Source organism: Suricata suricatta, chromosome 4, assembly GCF_006229205.1.
Source record: "Suricata suricatta isolate VVHF042 chromosome 4, meerkat_22Aug2017_6uvM2_HiC, whole genome shotgun sequence".
NCBI classification, from domain to species: domain Eukaryota; kingdom Metazoa; phylum Chordata; class Mammalia; order Carnivora; family Herpestidae; genus Suricata; species Suricata suricatta.
In genome coordinates this window covers 114,430,414-114,451,159 of record NC_043703.1, presented here as the reverse complement: position 1 = coordinate 114,451,159, position 20,746 = coordinate 114,430,414, and the positions used below count along the sequence as shown (strand labels likewise).

Below are 20,746 nucleotides of genomic sequence, written 5' to 3'. Positions count from 1 at the left end.
GCGATTCCAACACCAAGATGCAGTGGGCAGTGTTAGGATTTCTGGTCCTGGTGGCTGGCATTGTGATGCCCTTGGCGATCCTCCCTGTAGTTGGAGTCCTCCCCTGGCACCGGTTACTGCTGCATGGTGCTCTGCTCGACAGCACCTCTGTGGTTAAGTATGTGGGTAGTTAATGCCCGGAAGACTAGGGGCTGGGGTTACCAAGGCATCCCAGTTTGCCCATGACTTTCCTGGTTGGCACTGAAATCCCATGTCCTGCGTGTATTAGCATGGTTGGTCCCCCAGACTGGTGCTTATCAGGAGGGTGAATTCGATCAATTTAATAACTTCTCTGTGCCTCAGATTCCTTACCTGTAAAATGGGTATAAAAATAATACCTACTTTATAGAATTTTTGTGAGTTAAACAAGAGAGTTTGTGTAAAGAACATAACTCAGTGCCTAGCCCAAAGATATGTTCAACAAACATTAGCCATTAATGACAATATTGTATTAGATAAAGACTTTTTATGGGTGGTTCCAAGGAAGAAAACTGGACCTCAGTAGAAGGAAACATTTCCTAATAGATTGGAGATAGTGAGTTGCTAAGGTGTTCAAATATAGTGTTTGGCCTGCTTTGTGAAGTGGACGGTAGAACTGGCCACCTCCTGACCCTGAAAACCCTTAGTCCTGTGATATATTCATCTCATCCTCTTCCCCCTCACCCCACCCCCCACCCCAGGAGGGCAGCTGGCTTGTCAGAGAGAGCAGTCTCTTTTTTCTAATCAGCAATTCCTGGTCTGGGAGACCACTCAGAGCCGCTTGAATAAAGATGGAGCAACATTCCAGCCATGATTCCAATGATCTGTGCTATGCTCAAGACAAAGACACAAACATGAAAAGCTCTCTGCTGTCCTGGCTCATGGGGCTGCCTCTTCTCCTTGGAGAGGCGCTCCCAGCCTTGGCTGGACTTCCGTTAGCTGGCTGCTTCCCCACACCCCTGCTTAGGGGCTCTGCTGTGTGTGTGTGTGTGTGTGTGAGAGAGACAGACAGACAGACAGAAAGAGAGAAGACAGAGCCAGGGAGAGACAGAGGGAGAAAGAAAGAGAGGTCAGCAAGGGTCTCATGTGATCTGTGCAGTCCCGGACTGCTTTCCTTCCCCCACCTTATTCTTTCCCGTTATTCTCCAGCCTCACCCCCTCACCCTCACCTCCCACATGGTCCTCTCCAGCCTAGTAGCTTAATGCGAGGCAATTAATAGAGCCCTTTGAGCACTTGTCATTAGAAAGCACTTTCATTCAGCCACTTGAGTTGGGGCCCCAGGCAGGTGACAGAGGTGCCAGGAACACCAGGGCAGCTGTTGGGGTGGGGGAGGCAGAGGCAGAGCAGAGAAACAGGGTCAGGAGGCCTAGACTCCTGGGATGTATAGATTATGTGAACATAGCAGGGGTCATTGTTTTTTTTTCTGGTTTGTCTCTTACCAAAGTTTGCTCTGGCTGAGCTGCAGTAAAACCGAGACCAGAAAGGTGAGATATCAAACAATAAAGCTGCTGATCACTCAGACCATTGTAGAAAAAATTTCCCCTAGGATGTGGGCCCCTTAGAGAGGGGCTATCATTCAGTGACACTGTGTATAAGGTTGGGTGGAGGGCATTGTATGTGTGAGGGTAGAGTGGTGGGCATAGCTGTGCTTCTTTTGGGGCTGGGGTGCTGGCAGGGAAAGGGGCAGGAGCTCCCCAGGGGGAGGAGAAGATGAGGAAGGAAGAGGGGCTTGGGTCTCCAGGCCTGCTTCATGTTTTTCACACAACTATCACTGCAGCCAGGCCAGGAAGGGAGGGACAGCAGAGGCCAGATGCCAATGTGGACTTTGTCTCCATCTGTGTGTGTGTGTTCTCCCAGGCTGCTCTCTGGGCCCACACACTTAACACTGGTGGTAGGGCTTCCCATGGTCTCAAAACTCCTTCAATAGGCCTTGAACTGGCCCTGGCTTTGATCCTCTGCAGCTCCTCTGGTTGCCACTAGAGGGCGGCAGCCAAGATGCAGAACTTAAGCTGCACACCGCTGCAGTCCCCAGCCTTTTCATTCCGTATCCTCCAGCTCTTCCCTGGCCATTGGGGCCGCAGAACCAGCTAAATTCCTGTCCCTGACCTGGGGCTCAGGGAAGGTGTAAGCCTGTGAGAGTGTCGGAAGGGGAGTTAGTGACAATGCAGGAGGAGATGGGAAGTGACTAGAACCCGGAGGTATATTCAGCAGCTCCCATAAGGATAAAGGTAGAGGGAAAAGAGGAAGATCCAGAGGACCAGCAGGCTGCAGGGAGATGCTGCAGGGAGATACTGCAGGGTCCAGCCCACCAGCCGAATGGCAGGCAGAATCACTCTCACAACAAAGGCAGGTGACTTTTAAGAGACCAGAAAACTATGTGGCTCTGGAGCCAGACTGCCCAGATTCAAACTCCAGTTCTTCTAAGTACTAGCTGTGTGACAGAGACAAGGTGTCTGTGCCTCAGGTTTCTTCTCTGTTTAATGGACATAATAATAGTACTATCTCTTGTGCTAGATATGAACGTTAAGTGGGTTTATAAATACAAATCACTTAGAACAGTGTCTGGAACAGAGTAAGAACACTATAAATGCTAGCAGTGGATTGAGGAAGAGATCCATATGATGTTGAAAGCTAGTTTCCCCCAGAACATCCTCATGAGATGTTTGGGAATTGGTCCCCCCACCCCAACCGCACACCAGCATCAAGTGGTAACACAGGAGTGTGTGAACCAGTAAAAGTTAAAGGATTGTGTGTAACATTGGAATAAGTGTATGTACTTATTCTCAATATGTAAATCAACCAACTTCTGAACATACAAACCCTTTCACTCTTGAGTCTCTCGAACTCAAGGTGGGGAGCCCTCTTGCTTCCTCCCAACACTCCTTCAAGGGAGGCTGGGTTTGCTCTCCCCTGTGACCTCCTACCTACTAAGCGTGGTTCCCAAAGAGCCTCCCTGAGCCCTGTCCAGCCTTGTAGGGTCAGGTGGGGCAGACGGGAGCCAGGGCCTCGGGCTTGCTTCTCACTGCTCTCAGGAAATCAGGGCTTCTCCTGCTGCGGGAGAAAATGCCAGGGCTCAAGTCTTGGTTCCTCCAGTTGTGTCTCGAAGGGTGGGGAGAAGCGAAGGTGCCCAGCCCTGCAGCAACAACTATGCATCTGTCACCGCAATGCGCTTTACCTCTGTGGCCCTCAAGTTTCCCTGATCTACAATTCTGGGAGCACTGGGGAAATACTTTCATAGTCTCCTCCCTCCCAGGCAAGATAATTATTTAGGAAAAATAAGAACAATTGGGATTTTTATTGTGCCTCTACTCACTGATGCATCTGTGTCTCAAATTCAAACTCCCAGGTGACCAGGCCACATGATCCAAGGTTAGCCAACTTCCTGTAAGCTACGACATGGCCGCTTTTCTCACAAAGGGATGGGGTAAAAACAGGAAATCCAAGCCTTCCCAGAAGATCCAGCATACTGTGAACATTTTAGTTTTAAATTAATTTATGAATAGGTAATATGTTTACATAAACTTACATAGCTCAATGTATTAATATAAAAAGGCTCTCTCTTACTCTTGAACCCCACCCTCTCTTCCTAGGAAGAAAGCAATGTTACCATCTCTTTAATGTTACCATTTTGTAATGTATCCTTCCAGAGATATACTATGTAAAGAAATACCTAAATAAAGAATACCTAGATTCTTTCTCCCCAGTCTTTTACAGTTTTCTAAAGGGGGATTCTCTTTCATGGGTATATAAAGAATTTCCTCATTTTTGTTGTTTGTTTTTATTCTTTTCTCTTTTATCAAAGTACAGTTGACACTCAATGTGACATCAGTCCCAGGGATATACAACAGTGATTTCAGCAAGTCTCTCTACACTATGCTCTGCTCCCCGTGATTTATTCCATCCTCATTTGTTTGTATAGCTTTACTCTATGATGTATCAAAAGATACTTTATCCAATTTCCTATTAATAAATTTTTAGGTTGTTTTCAGTGTCTCCCCATGCTGCAATGAAGAGGCTTATAAACAGGCACACAGCCCTTTAAGCTCCCGCTGCCCCTTATACATATTCCTCAGGAATTCTTTTTTTTTTTTTAATGTTTATTTATTTTAGGAAGAGAGAGAGAGCAGGGAAGGGGCAGAGAGAGAGAGGGAGACACAGAATCAGAAGCAGGGTCCAGGCTCTGAGCTGTCAGTACAGAGCCCAACTGCAAGTCTTGAACTCAGGAACCATGAGATCATGACCTGAGCCGGACGCTTAACTGACTGAGCCACCCAGATCCCCCTTCTCATGAATTCTTAACCAGGGATTTGGGACCCTGTAGAAGTCAACGGTGGACATAGAATTCAGGGAGATAAACTCCAGAACCCTGGAAAATTGGAAGGAAAAAAAATTCCACTTTATTTGCACTAATAACTTCTAACTGAAACTAAACATTTCCCTCCACGGTGAATAAAGGCAACAGAGTCATAGTACTTGTTAGTAATATCTGTAACTCTCTCACATGATTGAAGGTATTTTGAAATATCATTTACATTCATTCATACTTTGTCATTGTGGTAATAAAGGAAAACTGTTTCTCTACTCACCAAATGTGTGGGCTTTTCCCCTCACACCAACAACCTGTACACAGACTTGGTGTCCTATAATTTTATTCAATTCTGACACTAACCACCTGGAGCTGTTGTGAGATTCTGCAAGTTTAAGGGCTCAGTCCCACAAGACTGCCCTCATTTCAGATGCTAGGTACAGCCATGGCCTTCAAATGTTGGACCCTACTTCCCAATGTGAGTCACTGAGAATGGAATCCACGAACACAAATGGAGTTGGTTATTAGGTGTTTATTTTAGTTGACCAGGCCGAATGCCCTCCGGAGTAGGTGTAATTCTTCAGAAGAATGCGCCGCAGAGCAGAAGCTCAGGGTTGATATAAGCCAGAGTAACCAATCACCATCTTAGAGCATTTGGTGGTAGCTAATTATACCGTAGGGCCGTGATTAGATGACTTTCACCTGTTGACTTTGCCTTTTCCAGGTGGGATTGTTTTAACAGAATCTTAAGAAACAGGTTTATCGAGTTACATTCCTAGGGTTACCAGAATGGAAGTGGGCAAGTGAAAACAATGGTTGGTAGTTTAGGGTCTAATAGGGACAGACACTTTAATTTGCGTTCCTGTCTTGGCCACTAGATGGAGAACTTCTGAACAAGGGCTGCCCTGCTCCTTCCGCGCCCTCCGTAACTCTCTCCATGGGATATAGTAAATACATTCTGCTGCAACTGGGCGCTTTGAGTGCCCGCCACTGGCGATGTGCAGGCGATACAAAGGTGAAGAACGTATCTTAAAGGAACTCAGCCTAAAGGGAGAGTTACGCCTGAAGATGACTGATTAAAGGCGCCCCAACTCCTGCCTGTGCCGCTTCCTAGATGTATGACCTGAGCCAAGGTAACCTTCCTTGCCCCCAACTTCCCTATCCATAAAATGATTTACATCTTCCAATCACATTCCATCACGAAAATACAGCGTGGCCTTTAAGCACAGTGCCTGGCATGAGTTAGGCACGCAACAATTGGGTTCCGGTTACCTGCGGGAGCGAGACAAAGTGTTGTAGGCAAACCTGCCTGGAGGCTTCTGGTCGGTGCTTGTTTGGGGAGCGGTCGGGAGACCCTCTCGTGCCTTGGACCGCTCGACGCCGGAAGCGGGAGCGCCCAGGGAGCGCACCAAAGGCTGTTCCTCCGGCTGGCGCAGATTTCTCCCCCCTCAGTCCCCCGGGACAGTCCTGCCTCCGCGAGCTGCGTCGCGGGCAGGGCGCCGCCAGCCACTCTCTTGGTGCAGCCCCCGGGGTGGAGCTCCCCGAGCAAGGTGCGGTACGCGGCGGCGGCGGTTGGTCCTCCCCGCCGGCGGGCGGCGCTAGGCCGGATTCGGCCGGGGGCGATGTCCCGACCGGGCTCCTCTCGGCTGCGGCGCACCGCCGTCCAGCGGTCCGCTGGGCGGGGACGCGGCAACGGTGGCGGCGACTCCGTGTTGCCGGAGCCGAAGCGCGCAGGCCCGTCCCGGCGGTCTGGGGGCGGGCGGGGCGGGGGCGCCATGTGGTTCATGTACGTGCTGAGCTGGCTGTCGCTCTTCATCCAGGTGGCCTTCATCACGCTGGCTGTCGGTGAGAGTGCGCGACCCGGGGCCGCACGAGCTCCTGTCCGGCATCTGTGCTGGCCGGGGATCGCATCTCGAGGGCGGTCGCTTCACCGGGGCGCCGGAGCCACCCGGCGGACTCCTGTCCGGGGCTCCCGGCTTTCACATCCCTCTCCTTCCCTGTCCCGCCAGGTCCTGCCCCCTCTTACCGACCCCAGCAGCCCTTGGGACCGCGGGTCCTTCCCGGTGTCACAGAATCCGCCCGGGCACTGCCTGGGAGTGGCTGACTCAAGTGCCCCTTGTCCGAGCTCGCGCACCGCCCGCTGCGGGTCCCACCCCCGCGGGCCTACCGAGCTAAACTTTTCCCCGACGCTTATCGCCGCCCTTTTGCCTCCGGCTCTTTGTACTGCCTACTCTCTCGGAGTTTGACACGCTTTCTCCTGGCTAGTTCCTACTCTTGGTCCCAGCTGAGATGTCACCCCCTCAAGGAAGCCTCTTATGGGGTTTGGTGGTGCCCTCTACTTTCTCAGAAGGGCTTGTCACTCTGGGATCTCTGACTCCTCTCCCTACCCCCCACCTACCCACTCTGGGTCAAGGAAGGGACCTTGTCTGTCTTATTATGTACTCTCCTCGCTCAGCCCGGCACCTGGCCCATACCCGGTGCCCAGAGATGCTTAGCAAATGAAGGAATGAACTTCTCCTTTGTAAATCCGAGGTTAGCATTGTGCTGAGGCATCAAACGCAGGTTTCCATTCAGTTTTATAAACCCTCTTTAGTTGCCCTGACAAAGTTTTGCTTCTTCAGACTTGGGAGGGAGGACACTACATAAGATGTTTGGTTTGTTCCTTACGTGCTTGAGTTCATGAAGGGTTGATGGGGACCCAGCTGCAGAGAGAGGAAGGACCGGGCTGGTGGGAGTGACTCTGGCTAATGTTCTGTCTGCTTGCTCCTCTTCTCAACCCCCTCAGCCGCTGGACTCTATTACCTGGCAGAACTGATAGAGGAATACACGGTGGCCACCAGCAGGATCATAAAATACATGATCTGGGTGAGTGCCTGCTTTCCCCCCAGATTTCCCCTCCTTTGCCCTGCCTCCAAAGGAGGAGGTGGGGTAAGTTTGGCATGGATGATGAGGCTGTTTCCTGAGGGTGCCCCCTCTACCTCCTCGACCTGCACCTGGGCTCCTGAGTGTGCCGTCTGGAACAGGTGTTCCCTCACCTCCTTCCCCAAGTGGCATTGCTTCACCGCAGACCCTGTTCTCAGTTCCTTCAGGTGACAGCTGGGCGCACTCTCTGTTGACAGCACCACGGCCCGGCCTTTGCTTGGTTGTTTTTCATTGTCTGTAGCCCCTTGCTCTGCTCGTGTATTTAGAACTGAGAGAGACCTAAAGACAGTTTTGAGTACTTGAGTTGGAGTACTCATTGCCCTCTTTCTGATTGGATCAAGTGACTTGCCCTAAGAGGGAGACGCCTTCCTTGACCCAAGCCCTGTCCTCCTGAGGTTTCATGGAAGGCTTCCATCTCTGAGGACACAATCCTTGCCATTGATGTCAGAGCTACAAGAGTGCCGGCTGGTGGTCAGATTCCTGCCGGCTGCAGGGAGAGGTGGGGATGGGGCACACTGGACGGGGGAAGCCCAGTGCCGCTCAAGTCACCTGGTGTCAGCAGCCGCTGGGCATGCCGTGGGGTAGAGGGTCAGTGGTGGAGACAGGACCGTAGCTCTCAGCTCTCGGTTCAGAGGCCTGGCTTGTGGGTGTTGCTACAGGAATTAGAGCTTCATTCTACCAACTCACTCTTGTTAAGTGCCGACAGCTAGAAGTCCTTCAGAACAGTGTTGGGTTTTTTTTTTTTCTTCAAACTGCCGGTGTCATTCATTTTTGGGTTGTGTAATCAATTCAGTAGGTCATGATCAGCATTTTAAAGAAAACCGAAGAAGACTGGAATTGAAATTTGAACTTTGTAAACTGTTTGCTTTTTCTTTACGGTGGGTTGCTGTCCAATTTTTGAGAATGGCGTGAAAAGATGCTGCCCTTTGGGAGCTGAGAGACAAGTTGGGGAGGCCAGACCTGTGACTGAAACAGGAGGAGATTGAAGCATGAACCTAGTGTTCCCCGGAGTGGGCTGGGGGTTAGTGAGACCCGGAAGGCTGCCTGGAAGAGGCTCCCTGCACTGTGTACCTCTCATTGTTTCAGTTCTCCACGGCTGTGCTGATTGGCCTCTACGTTTTTGAGCGCTTTCCCACCTTGATGATTGGCGTGGGCCTCTTCACCAACCTCGTCTACTTTGGCCTCCTCCAGACCTTCCCCTTCATCATGCTGACCTCGCCTAACTTCATCCTTTCGTGCGGTGAGAGAGGGCCAAGGTGGGGAGGCAGTGGAGGTGGCTGTGTGTGCCCCGCTCAGTCCAGGGCACTATGGGGATATAGAGAAGAGAGGCAAAACTACAGAGGTCCTCCAGGAGGCCAGGCTGTTTGGGAACATGGGGTGCTCACACCTGAGGAGCCTAGAGCAAACCTTGGCTCTAGTGACTAGAATTTGGGGGGAGAGGTGGTGGAGGTGGGGTACTCAGACAGGGAGGGCTTTCCCAGGAAGGTAAATTTGAGAAGGGAGAAAAGGTGAGTTTGCTGCATAGTTACGGCCCATAAGAAACTGCTTGGCCGGGGAAAGCCCAAAGCCCCACCCTGGCAAGGCAGGAAGCTCACCAGCTAGTCGTCTTGATTAACACAGGGGTCTGTGGGGCCCCGTGCAGGCATCTGCCTTGGGGTATGAGTGTCGTTTCTCCTCTCTGGCCGTAGCTTCTCAGATCCCCAGGATCTGTGTGTTCCCTCCCCCTCCATAAATGTGGGTGTACACTAAGGAGGAGTGTCAGTCCAGAACATACTAGTTTAGACCAGCGAGCCCTGCCCTGGGACAGAATGAGGAAGGACCCCTTCTCCCAGAATTTGGAGGATCCCTAAAAGTGTGCCTAGCAAACTGTGCCCTTTTATTCCTGAGGAGAGCGAGCCTTTTTATTTGAGGCCCTCTCCCTGCTGCCCCGTTTAGAGTAGAATCTGTTGGGACTATGGTACCTGCACACCCACGATTTCCTGCACCCACCGCCCATGGGAGAGCCCTCTTCAGGACTCACGTCCACTTAAAACCAGGTTAATTGTCATCACAGTGCTTTCAATTATGTAACATTCAGGTCTCATTTTTAAACCATTCAAAGAGCTTTCTTATCTGCCTTTTAGCTTTGCTGGTAAATGCCTTCTGCAATGGACAGGCAAGAGCTAATGCTCCCATTTTAACAGATGGAAAACTGAGTTCTGGAGGGTAATATGCTTGGCTTATAGCCATGTATGAGATGGGTGTAAAATCAGGACTAAGACTCAGGGCTCCCCGTCCCAGGAGCCTTTGGAAGGTTAAAAGTCTAGCTTTATGTTATTCCCCACAAACTGACTGACTCTTCGTTCCCTCAACAGGGCTAGTGGTGGTGAATCACTACCTAGCATTTCAGTTTTTTGCAGAGGAATATTATCCTTTCTCAGAGGTAAGAAGTGTTCAGTACGTCGAACAATTAGCAAGGGAGGTAAAGTGGACTTGGATGGTTTGCTTTGTGAACTTAGCTATGATTTGAAACAGTCTATTCAGGGATAACACATTTTAAAAATATAGTCCTGATGATGTTAGCAGTGTGGATGAGGGGCAGGGAAGCCTTTGGCCAAGGTGGGGAGGACACTGCTCTCCCACGGGGAGTCCTTTGGTTCTCCCAGGATCACCTGAGGTCAGGATGAGGCACCGGGGTGGCCTTGTCTGATGCACACCTCACGGGGCTGGGCAGCTTGCAGCCCTGAAGCCCAGCTCCTCTCAGCGGCCTGCCAAGCCTTTCTCCTCTCAGGTCCCTCCACACCCTGCTGCTGCAGGTCAGCCCTCTGGGAAGAACAAGGTCACTGTTTTGAGGAATATGGGTCAGTCATGGTTTTGCCCTCCATCCACCTTCTTTAGTTCAGAGGAGTTGCTTGTCCTAGTGAGCAGGAGTTGGGGATCGTGGTCACACTCGGTCAGCCTCAGCCTTCACCTTTCCCCATTGAATTATCTTCATGTCTGAGACTGTCCTGTCTCTGCTTCCTGGGCCCTGGCCTCCTTCAGAGACCAGGTATGGGGCCTTCTGTGCACCCGTGACCACCTCTGTAAGATACATGGTGACCATGTGTGGCCCACCCTTGGCACCTCCGGGGCACCCTCTTTTCAGTGTCTCTTGTTGCCAGGTCCTGGCCTATTTCACTTTCTGTCTGTGGATAATCCCGTTTGCGTTCTTTGTGTCACTGTCAGCTGGGGAAAACATCCTGCCCTCCACCATGCAGCCAGGAGGTGAGAAGGGGTTTGTCAGGGGTTGTGGTGGGACGACACCAAGAAGATCCGGGTCTCTGTGGTGAGCCAGAGCCCACCCTGTGATGGAGACACTTGGGCTCTAGGTGGGGAGAGCCGTGTTCATGTTTGGACACACACACTCATCTCCCTGCCTATGTCTCCACAGATGACGTGGTCTCCAATTACTTCACCAAAGGCAAGCGGGGCAACCGCTTAGGGATCCTGGTTGTCTTCTCCTTCATCAAAGAGGCCATTCTACCCAGTCGTCAGAAGATATACTGAACCCCTCGGGGAGGGGATGTGGGAGCAAGATCAGGAGAGTCAGGCCGCTGGGCCTCTGCACTAGGTGGGGGCCGTGAGCCTGGAAGGCACCTTCCCATGGCCCTGGCCCTCGTCCCCTTGACTCTCCCTGAAGCCCTCAGTCCCATCTCCCTCGAGGGGCTCAGCTTGGCTCAGATCTGACGCTGCTAGAGGCTGTGACCTCAGAGGCCACCGGGGGGGTTGGAAGAGCCTGCTCAGCCAGGAGGCCGTGGTCCACCTGGTTATATGGAAGCTGAGCTCTCTGTGACCCTCCTGCCTACTTCTACGGGGGGGTCAGGAGGTTCTGGCTCAGCCTGGGCAGGCAGGGCAGGGGCTATGACGCTGGAGAGCAGATAGGGATAAGTTCTCTGGGCAGATGGCCATGGGGAGAGGCCGTGGCTTGGCACTTCCAAGAGAAATAGTCTTTGCTATTGAACTGTGATTTCTGTCCCAGTGCTGATTCCCATTTGAATAAAGATTCTAGGTGGCACTGTTTGCCTTAACACCCTGAAAGTTCATCTCTTTCTTCCTATTGATCTTCTGCCCTGGACTGGATTGGCTTTTCTGTTCCAGCGGCTCCTTTTCTGGGTTCGGGCCTTGCCCTCCCACAGGGACTGCTCTCATGGCCCTTTGTGGGAAATGAGCAGAGATGAGCTGAGGAGCTGAGCCGGATCAGGGGAGTGGGGTAGAGGCGGCCTTTCTGATGCCCCCTCCCTTTTCTTTCACCTCTTCTTTACCTGCGGCTCCATGGCTGTCACAACTGGGGACAGAGAGGCACAGTTTGGGACTGGGTTGGATTTCAGAACATCTGCAATATCCTACTTGTAAGTCTTCCCCTGGGGAAAGGGAGTGGTTTCTGGCTGAATTCTGTCTCAGGCCCGAGGAGAAACAGAATAGAAGTTGGCTTCCAGACAGCCTGGGTATTTATAACCTAATTTTTAAGAACTGGGACTGAGGGGAGAAATGGTTTGTCACTAAGAGCACACGAGGGCTAGCCCTTTCTTCTGTGTGCTTTTGACTCCTGGGGAGATGACCTCAGGCTTGTAAGAAGGCGGGCCAGATCCTGGCACAGACCAGCATGTGCTGACTTTGCACTCCAGCTACAGTGCCTTGCAAATACTCAGCCATACACATTGGCGTGCCGCCCCCGAGAGCCGTTCCCAGCCACGTCCTCTGCCTCAGCGCGAGGCTGGTGGGGCGGAGGTGGACCATGCACGTGTGGTACCTTTAAGCCTGAAATTCTCTATATCCTGCCTCAAGTCCCACCACAGCCCCGCAACTCCTGGTGTTCGCATTTCCTGTTCTCTTAAAAACACCAGCCTTTTCCTTTCCCTGAGAGGAGTAGCACAGTTTGGTTTTTTCTTGGTGGGGCCTGGGGATGGCCAGGCCTTGTTATCCTGTGTGGACAAGGGAGGACAAGGTGAAGATGCAGGAGGCCAATATCATCCTCACTGCGGGTCAGCAGCTGGCCCTGCGCTCCCTTGCCTTCCACGTCTTTGTTCCTCACCCTGATGATACGGCTTCTCTCCTAGGGGTTGCCAGTGGCCTTCTTGTGCTAAGTCCTCATATCCTGCTGGGTCTCTGTGGCATCTGACAGGGCTGACCACCCCCAGCTCCTTGAGCTGCACCTCCCTGGCACTCCTGTGGCTGGTTTTCCTCCTACCTCTGGCTGTTCCTTTCAGTTTCCTGCACAGGCTTCTCCATTTGCCCCACACACATGGGGTTTCTCAGGGTTCTGCTGTGGGCTCCCTGGAGGAGGCCACCCATGCTGATGGCTTCAAGGACTCTTTGCCGAGGAATTAAGAGTTGACCTCCAGCCCTGATATCCCTCCTGGTCTTCTGAACCATAGCTCTGCTGCCTTTTGGTGCACAGACAATTCTCATGGCCCAGAGGGCATGTTGTCCTCTGTAAACCTGCCTCTTTTGGGTACCTGCTGTGGCCCCAAGACCTCTCAGGAGCCAGACCAGAAGCCGGCTTTCTAGCCCTGCTTTCTCTTTCAACCCCTCCCCACCCCCATCCAATCTCTAAAAATGTAAAGTTTACCCTCCTAACATCTCTTGACTCAAGCCACTACCACTGTCATCAGCTTACACCTGGATTATTGAGACAGCCTCCTTCTGCTTCTCTGTCCCACAGCCAGAGTTGTCTCTAAAATGTATGGTTTATCAAGTCACTCCCTGGCCTACAACCTTTCATGGCTCCCTACTACCCTCAGGATAAAGTCCAGACCCCTTAGCATGGCTTGTGAGACTTATGATGTCTGGTTACTGCTTGCCTCTGACCTCATCACTTGCCACCTTCCACCGTGTGTCCCAGCCTCTTTATTCAGAGATGCCACTTTGATTCCACTTTCTTCTGCTCACCTGGGTACCTTCTCTGTCAGTTCTCAACTTAGGTTTCACTTCCTCCGAGCTCTGTCCCCTCTTCCCACAGCACACCACACAGTTCACTCCAGGTTTACTTGCCTGCTTACTGGTCTATTTCCCCACTAGACTGTAAGCTCCTTGAGGGCAGGGACTGTCCTTCAGTTTTTGTATCAACAGTGCCTGGCTTGGTGCCTGGTACATAGAAAGCACTCAATAAATGTTTGTTTAATGAATGATTTATAGTGATGTGTACAAGGGATAGCAGGGGATCCAGGATAGCTACCTGGAGGAGGTGCAGGTGCTTTTGTAGTCTCAAACTGAAGCCACATGGCCTCCCTTCCTTCCCCGAGATATGCCTCTTGTGCCTCCCTGATCTACAGAAACCTTGAAGGACTTAATCTGAACAAGGGGCGGAATTTTCTGGTGGTTCCTCATCCTGGAAGACTTGTTCCTGGTGGGCTGGGAGGGAGGGGAGGTAGCGGGGACACCAAAGTCACTTTTATAATGCTAGGGCCCAGGATAGTGACTGATGCCCTCTCTGAGGCCTCTGCCATAACTTAAATCTCCTGCGGGTGGTCCAAGAAATTTCTCTGTGGAGAATGGAGACCTGGGATCAGAGAGAAGAGGCTCTGATCTCTGAGCTTGAGAGTGGAAGGCTCTGGGCCCTTTTCTCCCTGTCCTCCACCCACGTCGTGAATCACCACATCTCAGCCTTCATTGGGTTGCCTCAGGTTGAGAGCCTAGTAAAGTAAGTTTATGGGGGGCTTGTGGGGGCAGGCAGAGAGGGGAGCCCTTGGTGGGCTCTCACAGCTGCCAGGAAGGTGTCATCAAATGTCTCACGCAGGTTCATGGCCAGAGTGTCAGTCCAGAAGTTGTCATCACCCAAGTGCCGCTTCTGGGGCACATCCTTCATGCCGACAGAGCAAAAGCCCTGGGGCACTTTCATCCTGCATGGCCGCGCTGAAGGGTACAGTTCTTGGACTATCACCTCGAAAGGCAGCTGGGGCACAGGTGCCACCCAGTCGCCGGCCACTGTGCGCAGTTGGGCACTACCACGCCTGTTGGACCGCACCTCGAGGAAGCCGCAGAAGTCGTGCTCTGAGCCCGGGTCTGGGTGCACGCCCAGGCGGATGCCCTGTGGAGTGCTGATCTGGGTGATGGGGGGTCTGGCAGGGTTGTTGCTGACGTTCCATGACTTGGGCCGCTTGACCTTGGGCTGCGTGTAGGTGGACGTGCGTGTCCTCAAGGGCTGCAGCTTGGGCTGCGGTGTCAGTCGCAGGCACGCCTCCGGGGAGGGGTAGAAGTTCTTGAGAGGCCTCAATCCCTGCTGCTTGGCCGCTTTGGAGAGGGCAATAGCCTGGCGTGGGGCACAGGGCTCGAGATTGGCGCTCTGGGTCAGCGATCGGCCCCGGGGCAGCTGCTTGCCCTGGAGCCACCTCTTGAAATCAGCTTCCCTCAGAATTTGGTGCTCTTTCTGTAACATCAGAGGGTACAGGATAGTCGTGGGGGGCTGCCCCCATCCCTGCTTCTGTGGAAGGGGGCCCTGTGGCTATAGCCCGTGGAACCCTCAGGTATCATTGGCCAGATACAGTGCCACCCCAGGGGAGCCCTAAGTCTGATGGGAGAAACTCCTGCCTTATGGGAGCCCTTGTTCTGACAGGAGACAACTATTACCCTGTGGGCTGACGGGGCAGATAGACCCTCTCTGGTAGAAGAGACCTCCGATCTGATTAACAGCCTCTGCCCTAGGTCTCCAGCTTGAGGGGGAGATACAGTCCCTGCCCTATGGAGAACCTCACGACTCATGGGGTAGACAAGCCTCCATCCCCAAAGGAGCCCCCAGTTTGATTGTGGAGATATGTCCTGCCCTAAGAGAACCTCTGGTCTGATAGGGCAAAGGCAAATCCTTGACTCTGGACAAAGAAAGGTTTGGAAGGCCTGGAACCAGGGGAGCCAATGTGGGCAGCCATCCTGAAGTGGGGAGCCTTGTAGGTTAGGGCATATGGTTGGCTGGCTCTCTGCACTGGGTGGTGATAACTCAGCCTGCCTCTCTGTTTCTGTCTGCCTCCACTAGAACTGAACCTTCAACTTGTCATGGAACTGCCCCCTTTCTACTCCCTTGTGTCAGTGTCCCACTTCCCAGACTGTTGCTAAGCAATCAGGTGTATGGAGATTGACCCAGCTCTGGAGGTAGGCTCTGATTAGGCTAAGCCAATCACAATTCCATCAGCCTTGCCCCAGACCCAGGTCAGCCAGCACATGGCTTTCCTTTAGCTCTAGGGATTGGAGCCAGAATGCACATATGATCCAATTGAGGCCAATAAGAGATAAGGGGAGATCTGCAAGGTGCTTCTGGGAAAGTTCAGAGCCACAGGAATGGAGGAGCTTTGCCTCCTCTGGACCCATGGACTGGGTGACAGCAACAACAGAAGAGGGTAGGGTTGAGAAAGCTGGAGAGAAATGCACCTGGAACCAAGCAGCAGTACTGGATTTTGCCAGCCCTGATGCCCTCCCTACTTTTGAACTTACTTAGGATTCCCAGGATCTTCTTTCTGGGTTTTCTGACTCTTGCATCCTATATAATTATACCTGCTTAAAATCCTTTAGCTACTCCCCCATTTTTCACCAGCCCATGTCCATGATAGAGCTGAGCCCCCACCAAATCTCTAGCTTGTCAGTCTCCAACTCACATCCGATCCCCTACTTCTCGGCATACCCACATTCTCATCTATCTCTATGCCTCTCCACAGGGCTGTCTATTCCTGCTTTTTGGTTAACCCTTCCCTTCTTATGGCCAGCTGCTACCCATCTTTAAAGATTGTCTTAAGCAATATCTGTCTGGCATCCTCCTGGACCCTTGTACTCCTCTGCAGGAATATAACCCACCTCCCATACTAGACCCTAAGATTCTTTTTTTTTAATGATTTACTTTTGATACACAGAACATGAGAGGGGGGAGGGGCAGAGAGAGGGGGGGTGGAGACAGAATCCAAAGCAGACAGAGAGAGAGAGAGAGAGAGAGGGAGACACAGAATCCAAAGCAGACTCCAGAGAGAGAGAGAGAGAGAGAGAGGGAGACACAGAATCCAAAGCAGACTCCAGAGAGAGAGAGGGAGAGGGAGACACAGAATCCAAAGCAGACTCCAGGCTCAGCTGTCCGCACAGAGGCTGATACGGGGCTCAAACCCAGGAACATGAGATCATGACTTGATCCGAAGTCGGAGGCTTAACTGACTGAGCCACCCAGGTGCCCCTAGACCCTAAGCTTCTTGAGTGAGGGGACCACATCTCATTTGTCTTTGGAGCTTCAGGGTCCAGTAGGTTCCTAGCAGAGAGCACAATGTCTGTTGGAAAGGGTGGAATTTTTTTTTTAAAGATTTTATTTTTAAGTAATCTCTACACTCAGTGTGGGGCTTGAGTTCACAAGCCTGAGATCAAGAGTCACCTGCTCCACCGACTGAGCCAGCCAGGTGCCCAAAGGATGGATCTTTTTAACCAGCATGAATCCCAATATAGGCAGGGCCTGGGTCTCAATAGAGCTTTTCCTCCTAATCCAGAAGGAGGCAATGAAGTAGTGAGGGGTGCCATAAATTCTTGCTAGTTTAAGCTGTATTTGCTTTCTAACATAAAACAAAACTTTTTTTTTTTTTTTTTTTATAAAACAAAACTTTTGACCTAAAGGAGTGGCTTTTAAGGATGGGATTTCAGAGGACGCGGAGAGGGAGGCTTTTCCTGGGTAGGACTGCTGCCAGCCACTCTCCTAAATAACTGTGCATGTGAGTTACTTGTCCTCTGCTCACATGTTTGGATAGCAGTGGCTGCCGGGCACCCCTGTCACCCTACCCCTTACTTGGTACTCAGTCAGGTAGTCCTGTTCCATGAGGGCCAGCTGGTCCTTGAGCCTCTTCAGTTTCCCCATCTCACAAGCAAAGTCCTTCTTGTCCCGTTTCCACATGGCATCTTTCAAGAACCTGGGGCCAAGGTGGGGGTGTGTCATCCCCCTGATGACTGAGCTTTAGCCAGGGCTGGGAAGACTGGCTGCTGAGGGCCTGGATGTGGGTGGGAGGAGCCACCAGAGACACCATTCCCCACTGTGCAAGGCCCCTCTGAATGACTACTATCATTTCAGGTGAGAGAGGAAAGTTGTCTGATGATCTGATCACCACCCTCCTGCTGAGGACCCAGGGCCTCAGGGCAAGGATGGGTAATGCCAAACCAAAAGCAGTGAGGTCCTGTAGAAAGCCCTGGGAATAATATCCTGGGCAGGGGTCTCAGCAGACTTCTCTCCTAGCCCAGACTCTCCTCTCAAAGGTTCCTAGGTGAGGACCCCAGGGGAAAGGCCGGCAGGCTCTGGGTGGCTCTCACACTCTCACCTGGCACAGTCACGGTGGGTCCATATTTTGCAGTAGTCGATGGGTTTGCAGCCCATGGCATCTCGGGCATGGACATCGGCACCATTTTGCACCAGGACCTTCACGCAGTTCAGCAGGCCCCGGCAGGCCGCCAGGTGGAGGGGTGTGGAGCCATTGCTAGTCTGACTGTGGAGGGCCCCGCCGGGGGGGGGGGGGGGGGGGGGGGGGGGGGGGCAGAGAGGAGGGACAAAGGGCATCTGCCCATCAGACAGTCGGGCAAACTGGCCTCCAGGCTGGCTCTGCCATCAGCCCACTGGGTGACTCTGGCATGTCCCTTCTCCTCTCTGAGCTTCAGTTTCCTCTACTGTAGAAGGAGGTGTGTACTAAATGAATGATAAAAGTCTGATTATACGGATATGCTACCGTTAAGTACTGCTGGAAGAAGAGCTGGGTTGGCTGGAACTTAGAGGCACTGCCCTTACTGTTCACAAGTCAGTCAGCCCTCCTGTGCCTATCCCTGCCTGGCCATGGTGCACAAGGCCTGAATGACCTGGGCCCTGCCTCCTCCTCCACCTCACCCTCTGACCTTGTCCCACTCTTTGCTAGCATATGATCTTTGCAGATCATATTCTCTCTGCCTGGGACACTTTTCCCTGGCTCTTTGCATGGTTGGCTTGTTCCCAGTTTTCAGGCTGCAATTTAAATGTCTTCTCATTAGAGGTGGCTTCCCTTTCAAGATGGATCCTCTTCCTGCCCCTTTTACTCACCACCCACCACCCTGTTTATTTCCTGTGTAACCACTCACTACATTGTCCTTTGATCATTTATTAGTTTCCTAATTTACCATCTGCTCTGCTCCTGCAACAGTATATCAGCTTTGTAAGAGCAAGGACTGTTTGTATGTCTTCACTACTCTATTCCTCAACTCTGGCTTGGCGCTCTGTGTATATGAATGAGTGCAGTCTTTCATATGCCATCCATGTGCTTTCTGTGTGTTTCCTCAATTATCACAATAGTCTCATGTCATCCAAATTTCACTTGAAAACACTGAGGAAATAGTTCCCAAACATTGCTGCAAATTGGAAATACCTGAGGATCTTTTAGGCTTTCCAAGGCCCAGACCACACCCCATACCAATTTCGGCCTTTGGTTGACTTGCCTGAGGTCTTGCCATTTGCTAGCAGACAGCAAAGCTGGTGTGAGAACTAAGGCTGTCTTTTCCCAGAGCCTGATCTTACCACACCACATGGGCTTACTGGCTGCAGTATGTGAGACCCAGTCCTGGTCACCCCATAGCCCTCTGCCTGTCCTGCATGGATCTGCCTACCTGGAAGTGGAGTTCCTATCTGCCCAGGCTCCAAGATACTTTCTGGACACAGGCTGGACTCACGTGTTGAGGGCCGCCCCTTGCTGAAGCAGATAGTGAATGCAGGGGAGTGTCATGGTCTTGTTGTCCCCATGGATGACCAGGTGCAAGGGTGTCTGGCCATTGTTGGTGGGCAGGTCTACGGGAAACTTGTACTCCTCTACCAAGACCTGCAGGCATGCAAGCTTGCCACTCTGGGCTGCGAAGTGGATGGCAGTGAAACCCTGTGGGGACCAGAGGAGGGCAGGGGGAGACTAAGAAGGGCCCATGACCTAACCTAGAGGGCAGTTCCTTAGGATTACTCATCCCTCTTCCCTGACACCCAGGGATCCCTGGCTCACACTCCTTTCCCACCCCTACCCCATATGTGCGCACTGCCACAGTAGCAAGATCCCTGGCTCACACTCCTTTCCCACCCCTACCCCATATGGCTCTGCCACAGTAGCAAGGGGAATTAGGACCATTACACGGAAAAGGACATCTGCGGATGCTGCACAGGCAGCTCCTTACCAGGGAACAACTATGTGAGGAGCTTTTTGTGGGCGCAGAGGTCTTCAGTTCTTGCCTCCAAGCTCCAAGGCCTCACCTTGTCATCTGCTGGGATTTCCTCACGGTGCTGACTCAGACAGAACCGCAACCATTTTAGGTTGCCCAGCGCCGCCGCAAACAACTCGTAGTAGCTCCCTAAAGCCTTCTGGCCCCACTCATCCGGGTTAGAGATGGAGGGCCAGTGGAGGGTCGGAAGCGGGGAGTTGAGTGAGAAAGCGGAGTCCTGGTCCAGGCAGGAGGCCCTGCGGAGGGGTTGTGCGTGACAGTGAGGCTTGTCACTGAGCCCTGTGGCGTTTTTGGAGGCTAGGCCAGGGTTTGCAGGTCTGCAGGGCACTGAGGAAGCCACCGTCCCTGGGCACCTCTCCGGAGACAAGCCCGGACCCCAGCTCGGCTTTCGGGCTCCTGGGGGCTGCCCCAGAGCCCCGGCCCCAACTGGGCCCTGCCCCACCTGGGAGGCCCTGCAGCCCCAGGCCAATTCCCCGGCTCACCTGGACTGCTGGGACGATAAACTACCACAGGAAACCTTGCAGGAGAATTTCTTCGCTGACTGCATGGTGACACTTGTTGGCGAGGGCTGCCCCCACCCGTGCCACCTTCCGGAGGTCTCTCCACCTTGCGCTCTGGGGCGGGACCAAGCCTCCGAGGGGCGGCGCCACTTCTCGACTTAGTAACCGCCAGCTCCAGGGCCCCTAGCGTCCCTGGCCCTGGGGGGCTAGGCCGTACTTCTTCAGGAGATCCGGCGGCGGGATCCCTGCCGCCCCAAGCGCGATGGAAACAGCATCAACCACACACGCAACCCGGAAGACACCGAGGTTTTGTTTCTGATTATAAAATTAATAAGTGCTGATTATAAAAACTGAGGAAAAGACGACGAGAAAATCACAATCCCACCACCCACAGAAATCACGGTCTGTTAACGATGCGTATGTACATATCATATAGGTATTTTTTTGTACTTATTTTCGTTTAGCGTTTTATTATGAACTGGCACCCACTGTCATGCCACATACTAAACGTACATTATGACGCAACGGCAGCCCAACACCGCAATGGACTTGCTATAATGTCTCATGTGCAGCAGAAAACAAAACGATTCAGCTTGGTGGTTTTCTTAGGGTGGATTCCTGGAAGTAGAATTACTAGGTAAAAAGGAATGAATAATTTAAAATTGTTGGTACGTGTTTCCAAACTGCCTGACTGCAAGGATTCATATTCATTTACACTTATTTTTTTTCTTAATATTTATTTAATAACAGAGAGAGAGACTCAGAACATGAGTGGGGGAGGGGCAGAGAGAGAGAGAGACAGAATCTGAAGCAGGC

General features: G+C 52.2%; 2 protein-coding genes and 1 long non-coding RNA gene across 4 annotated transcripts; 1 reads left to right on the top strand and 2 right to left on the bottom strand.

Moving 5' to 3' along the window:
• Positions 1–5,279: 5,279 nt before the first annotated feature.
• TEX261 (testis expressed 261) lies at positions 5,280–13,390 on the top strand. Of its 2 annotated transcripts, none has more exons than XM_029937564.1 (6): positions 5,280–5,458; positions 7,111–7,190; positions 8,334–8,487; positions 9,602–9,669; positions 10,388–10,490; positions 10,657–13,390. In XM_029937564.1, the coding sequence occupies exons 1-6, from the start codon at positions 5,440–5,442 to the stop codon at positions 10,770–10,772; spliced, it is 540 nt and encodes a 179-aa protein (XP_029793424.1). In that variant the 5' UTR covers positions 5,280–5,439; the 3' UTR covers positions 10,773–13,390. The 2 variants fall into 2 exon arrangements, with proteins under 2 accessions (XP_029793424.1, XP_029793423.1); XM_029937563.1 differs by lacking the exon at positions 5,280–5,458 and adding an exon at positions 5,990–6,170.
• Positions 6,885–7,629, bottom strand: LOC115289937. Its single transcript, XR_003907882.1, has 2 exons — positions 7,361–7,629; positions 6,885–7,136 (listed from the first exon to the last, which is right to left on the bottom strand). It is a non-coding gene; the product is annotated as an uncharacterized LOC115289937 (long non-coding RNA).
• Positions 13,391–13,874: 484 nt separating the features above from the next.
• On the bottom strand, positions 13,875–20,714 carry ANKRD53 (ankyrin repeat domain 53). Its single transcript, XM_029937562.1, has 6 exons — positions 19,913–20,714; positions 19,462–19,666; positions 18,900–19,099; positions 17,531–17,695; positions 17,008–17,128; positions 13,875–14,631 (listed from the first exon to the last, which is right to left on the bottom strand). The coding sequence occupies exons 1-6, from the start codon at positions 19,975–19,977 to the stop codon at positions 13,912–13,914; spliced, it is 1,476 nt and encodes a 491-aa protein (XP_029793422.1). The 5' UTR covers positions 19,978–20,714; the 3' UTR covers positions 13,875–13,911.
• Between the last annotated feature and the right edge of the window lie 32 nt (positions 20,715–20,746).

Bases quoted from the DNA above. Each gene is read 5' to 3' on its own strand.
- TEX261 (XM_029937563.1), top strand. From the start codon at position 6,101: ATGTGGTTCATGTACGTGCTGAGCTGGCTGTCGCTCTTCATCCAGGTG. The intron at 6,171-7,110 runs GTGAGAGTGCGC...CAACCCCCTCAG, and splicing joins CTTCATCACGCTGGCTGTCG to CCGCTGGACTCTATTACCTG. The intron at 10,491-10,656 runs GTGAGAAGGGGT...ATGTCTCCACAG, and splicing joins CTCCACCATGCAGCCAGGAG to ATGACGTGGTCTCCAATTAC.
- ANKRD53 (XM_029937562.1), bottom strand. From the start codon at position 19,977: ATGCAGTCAGCGAAGAAATTCTCCTGCAAGGTTTCCTGTGGTAGTTTA. The intron at 19,100-19,461 runs GTGAGGCCTTGG...TGGTCCCCACAG, and splicing joins AAATCCCAGCAGATGACAAG to GGTTTCACTGCCATCCACTT. The intron at 17,129-17,530 runs GTGAGAGTGTGA...CCTTGGCCCCAG, and splicing joins ACCCACCGTGACTGTGCCAG to GTTCTTGAAAGATGCCATGT.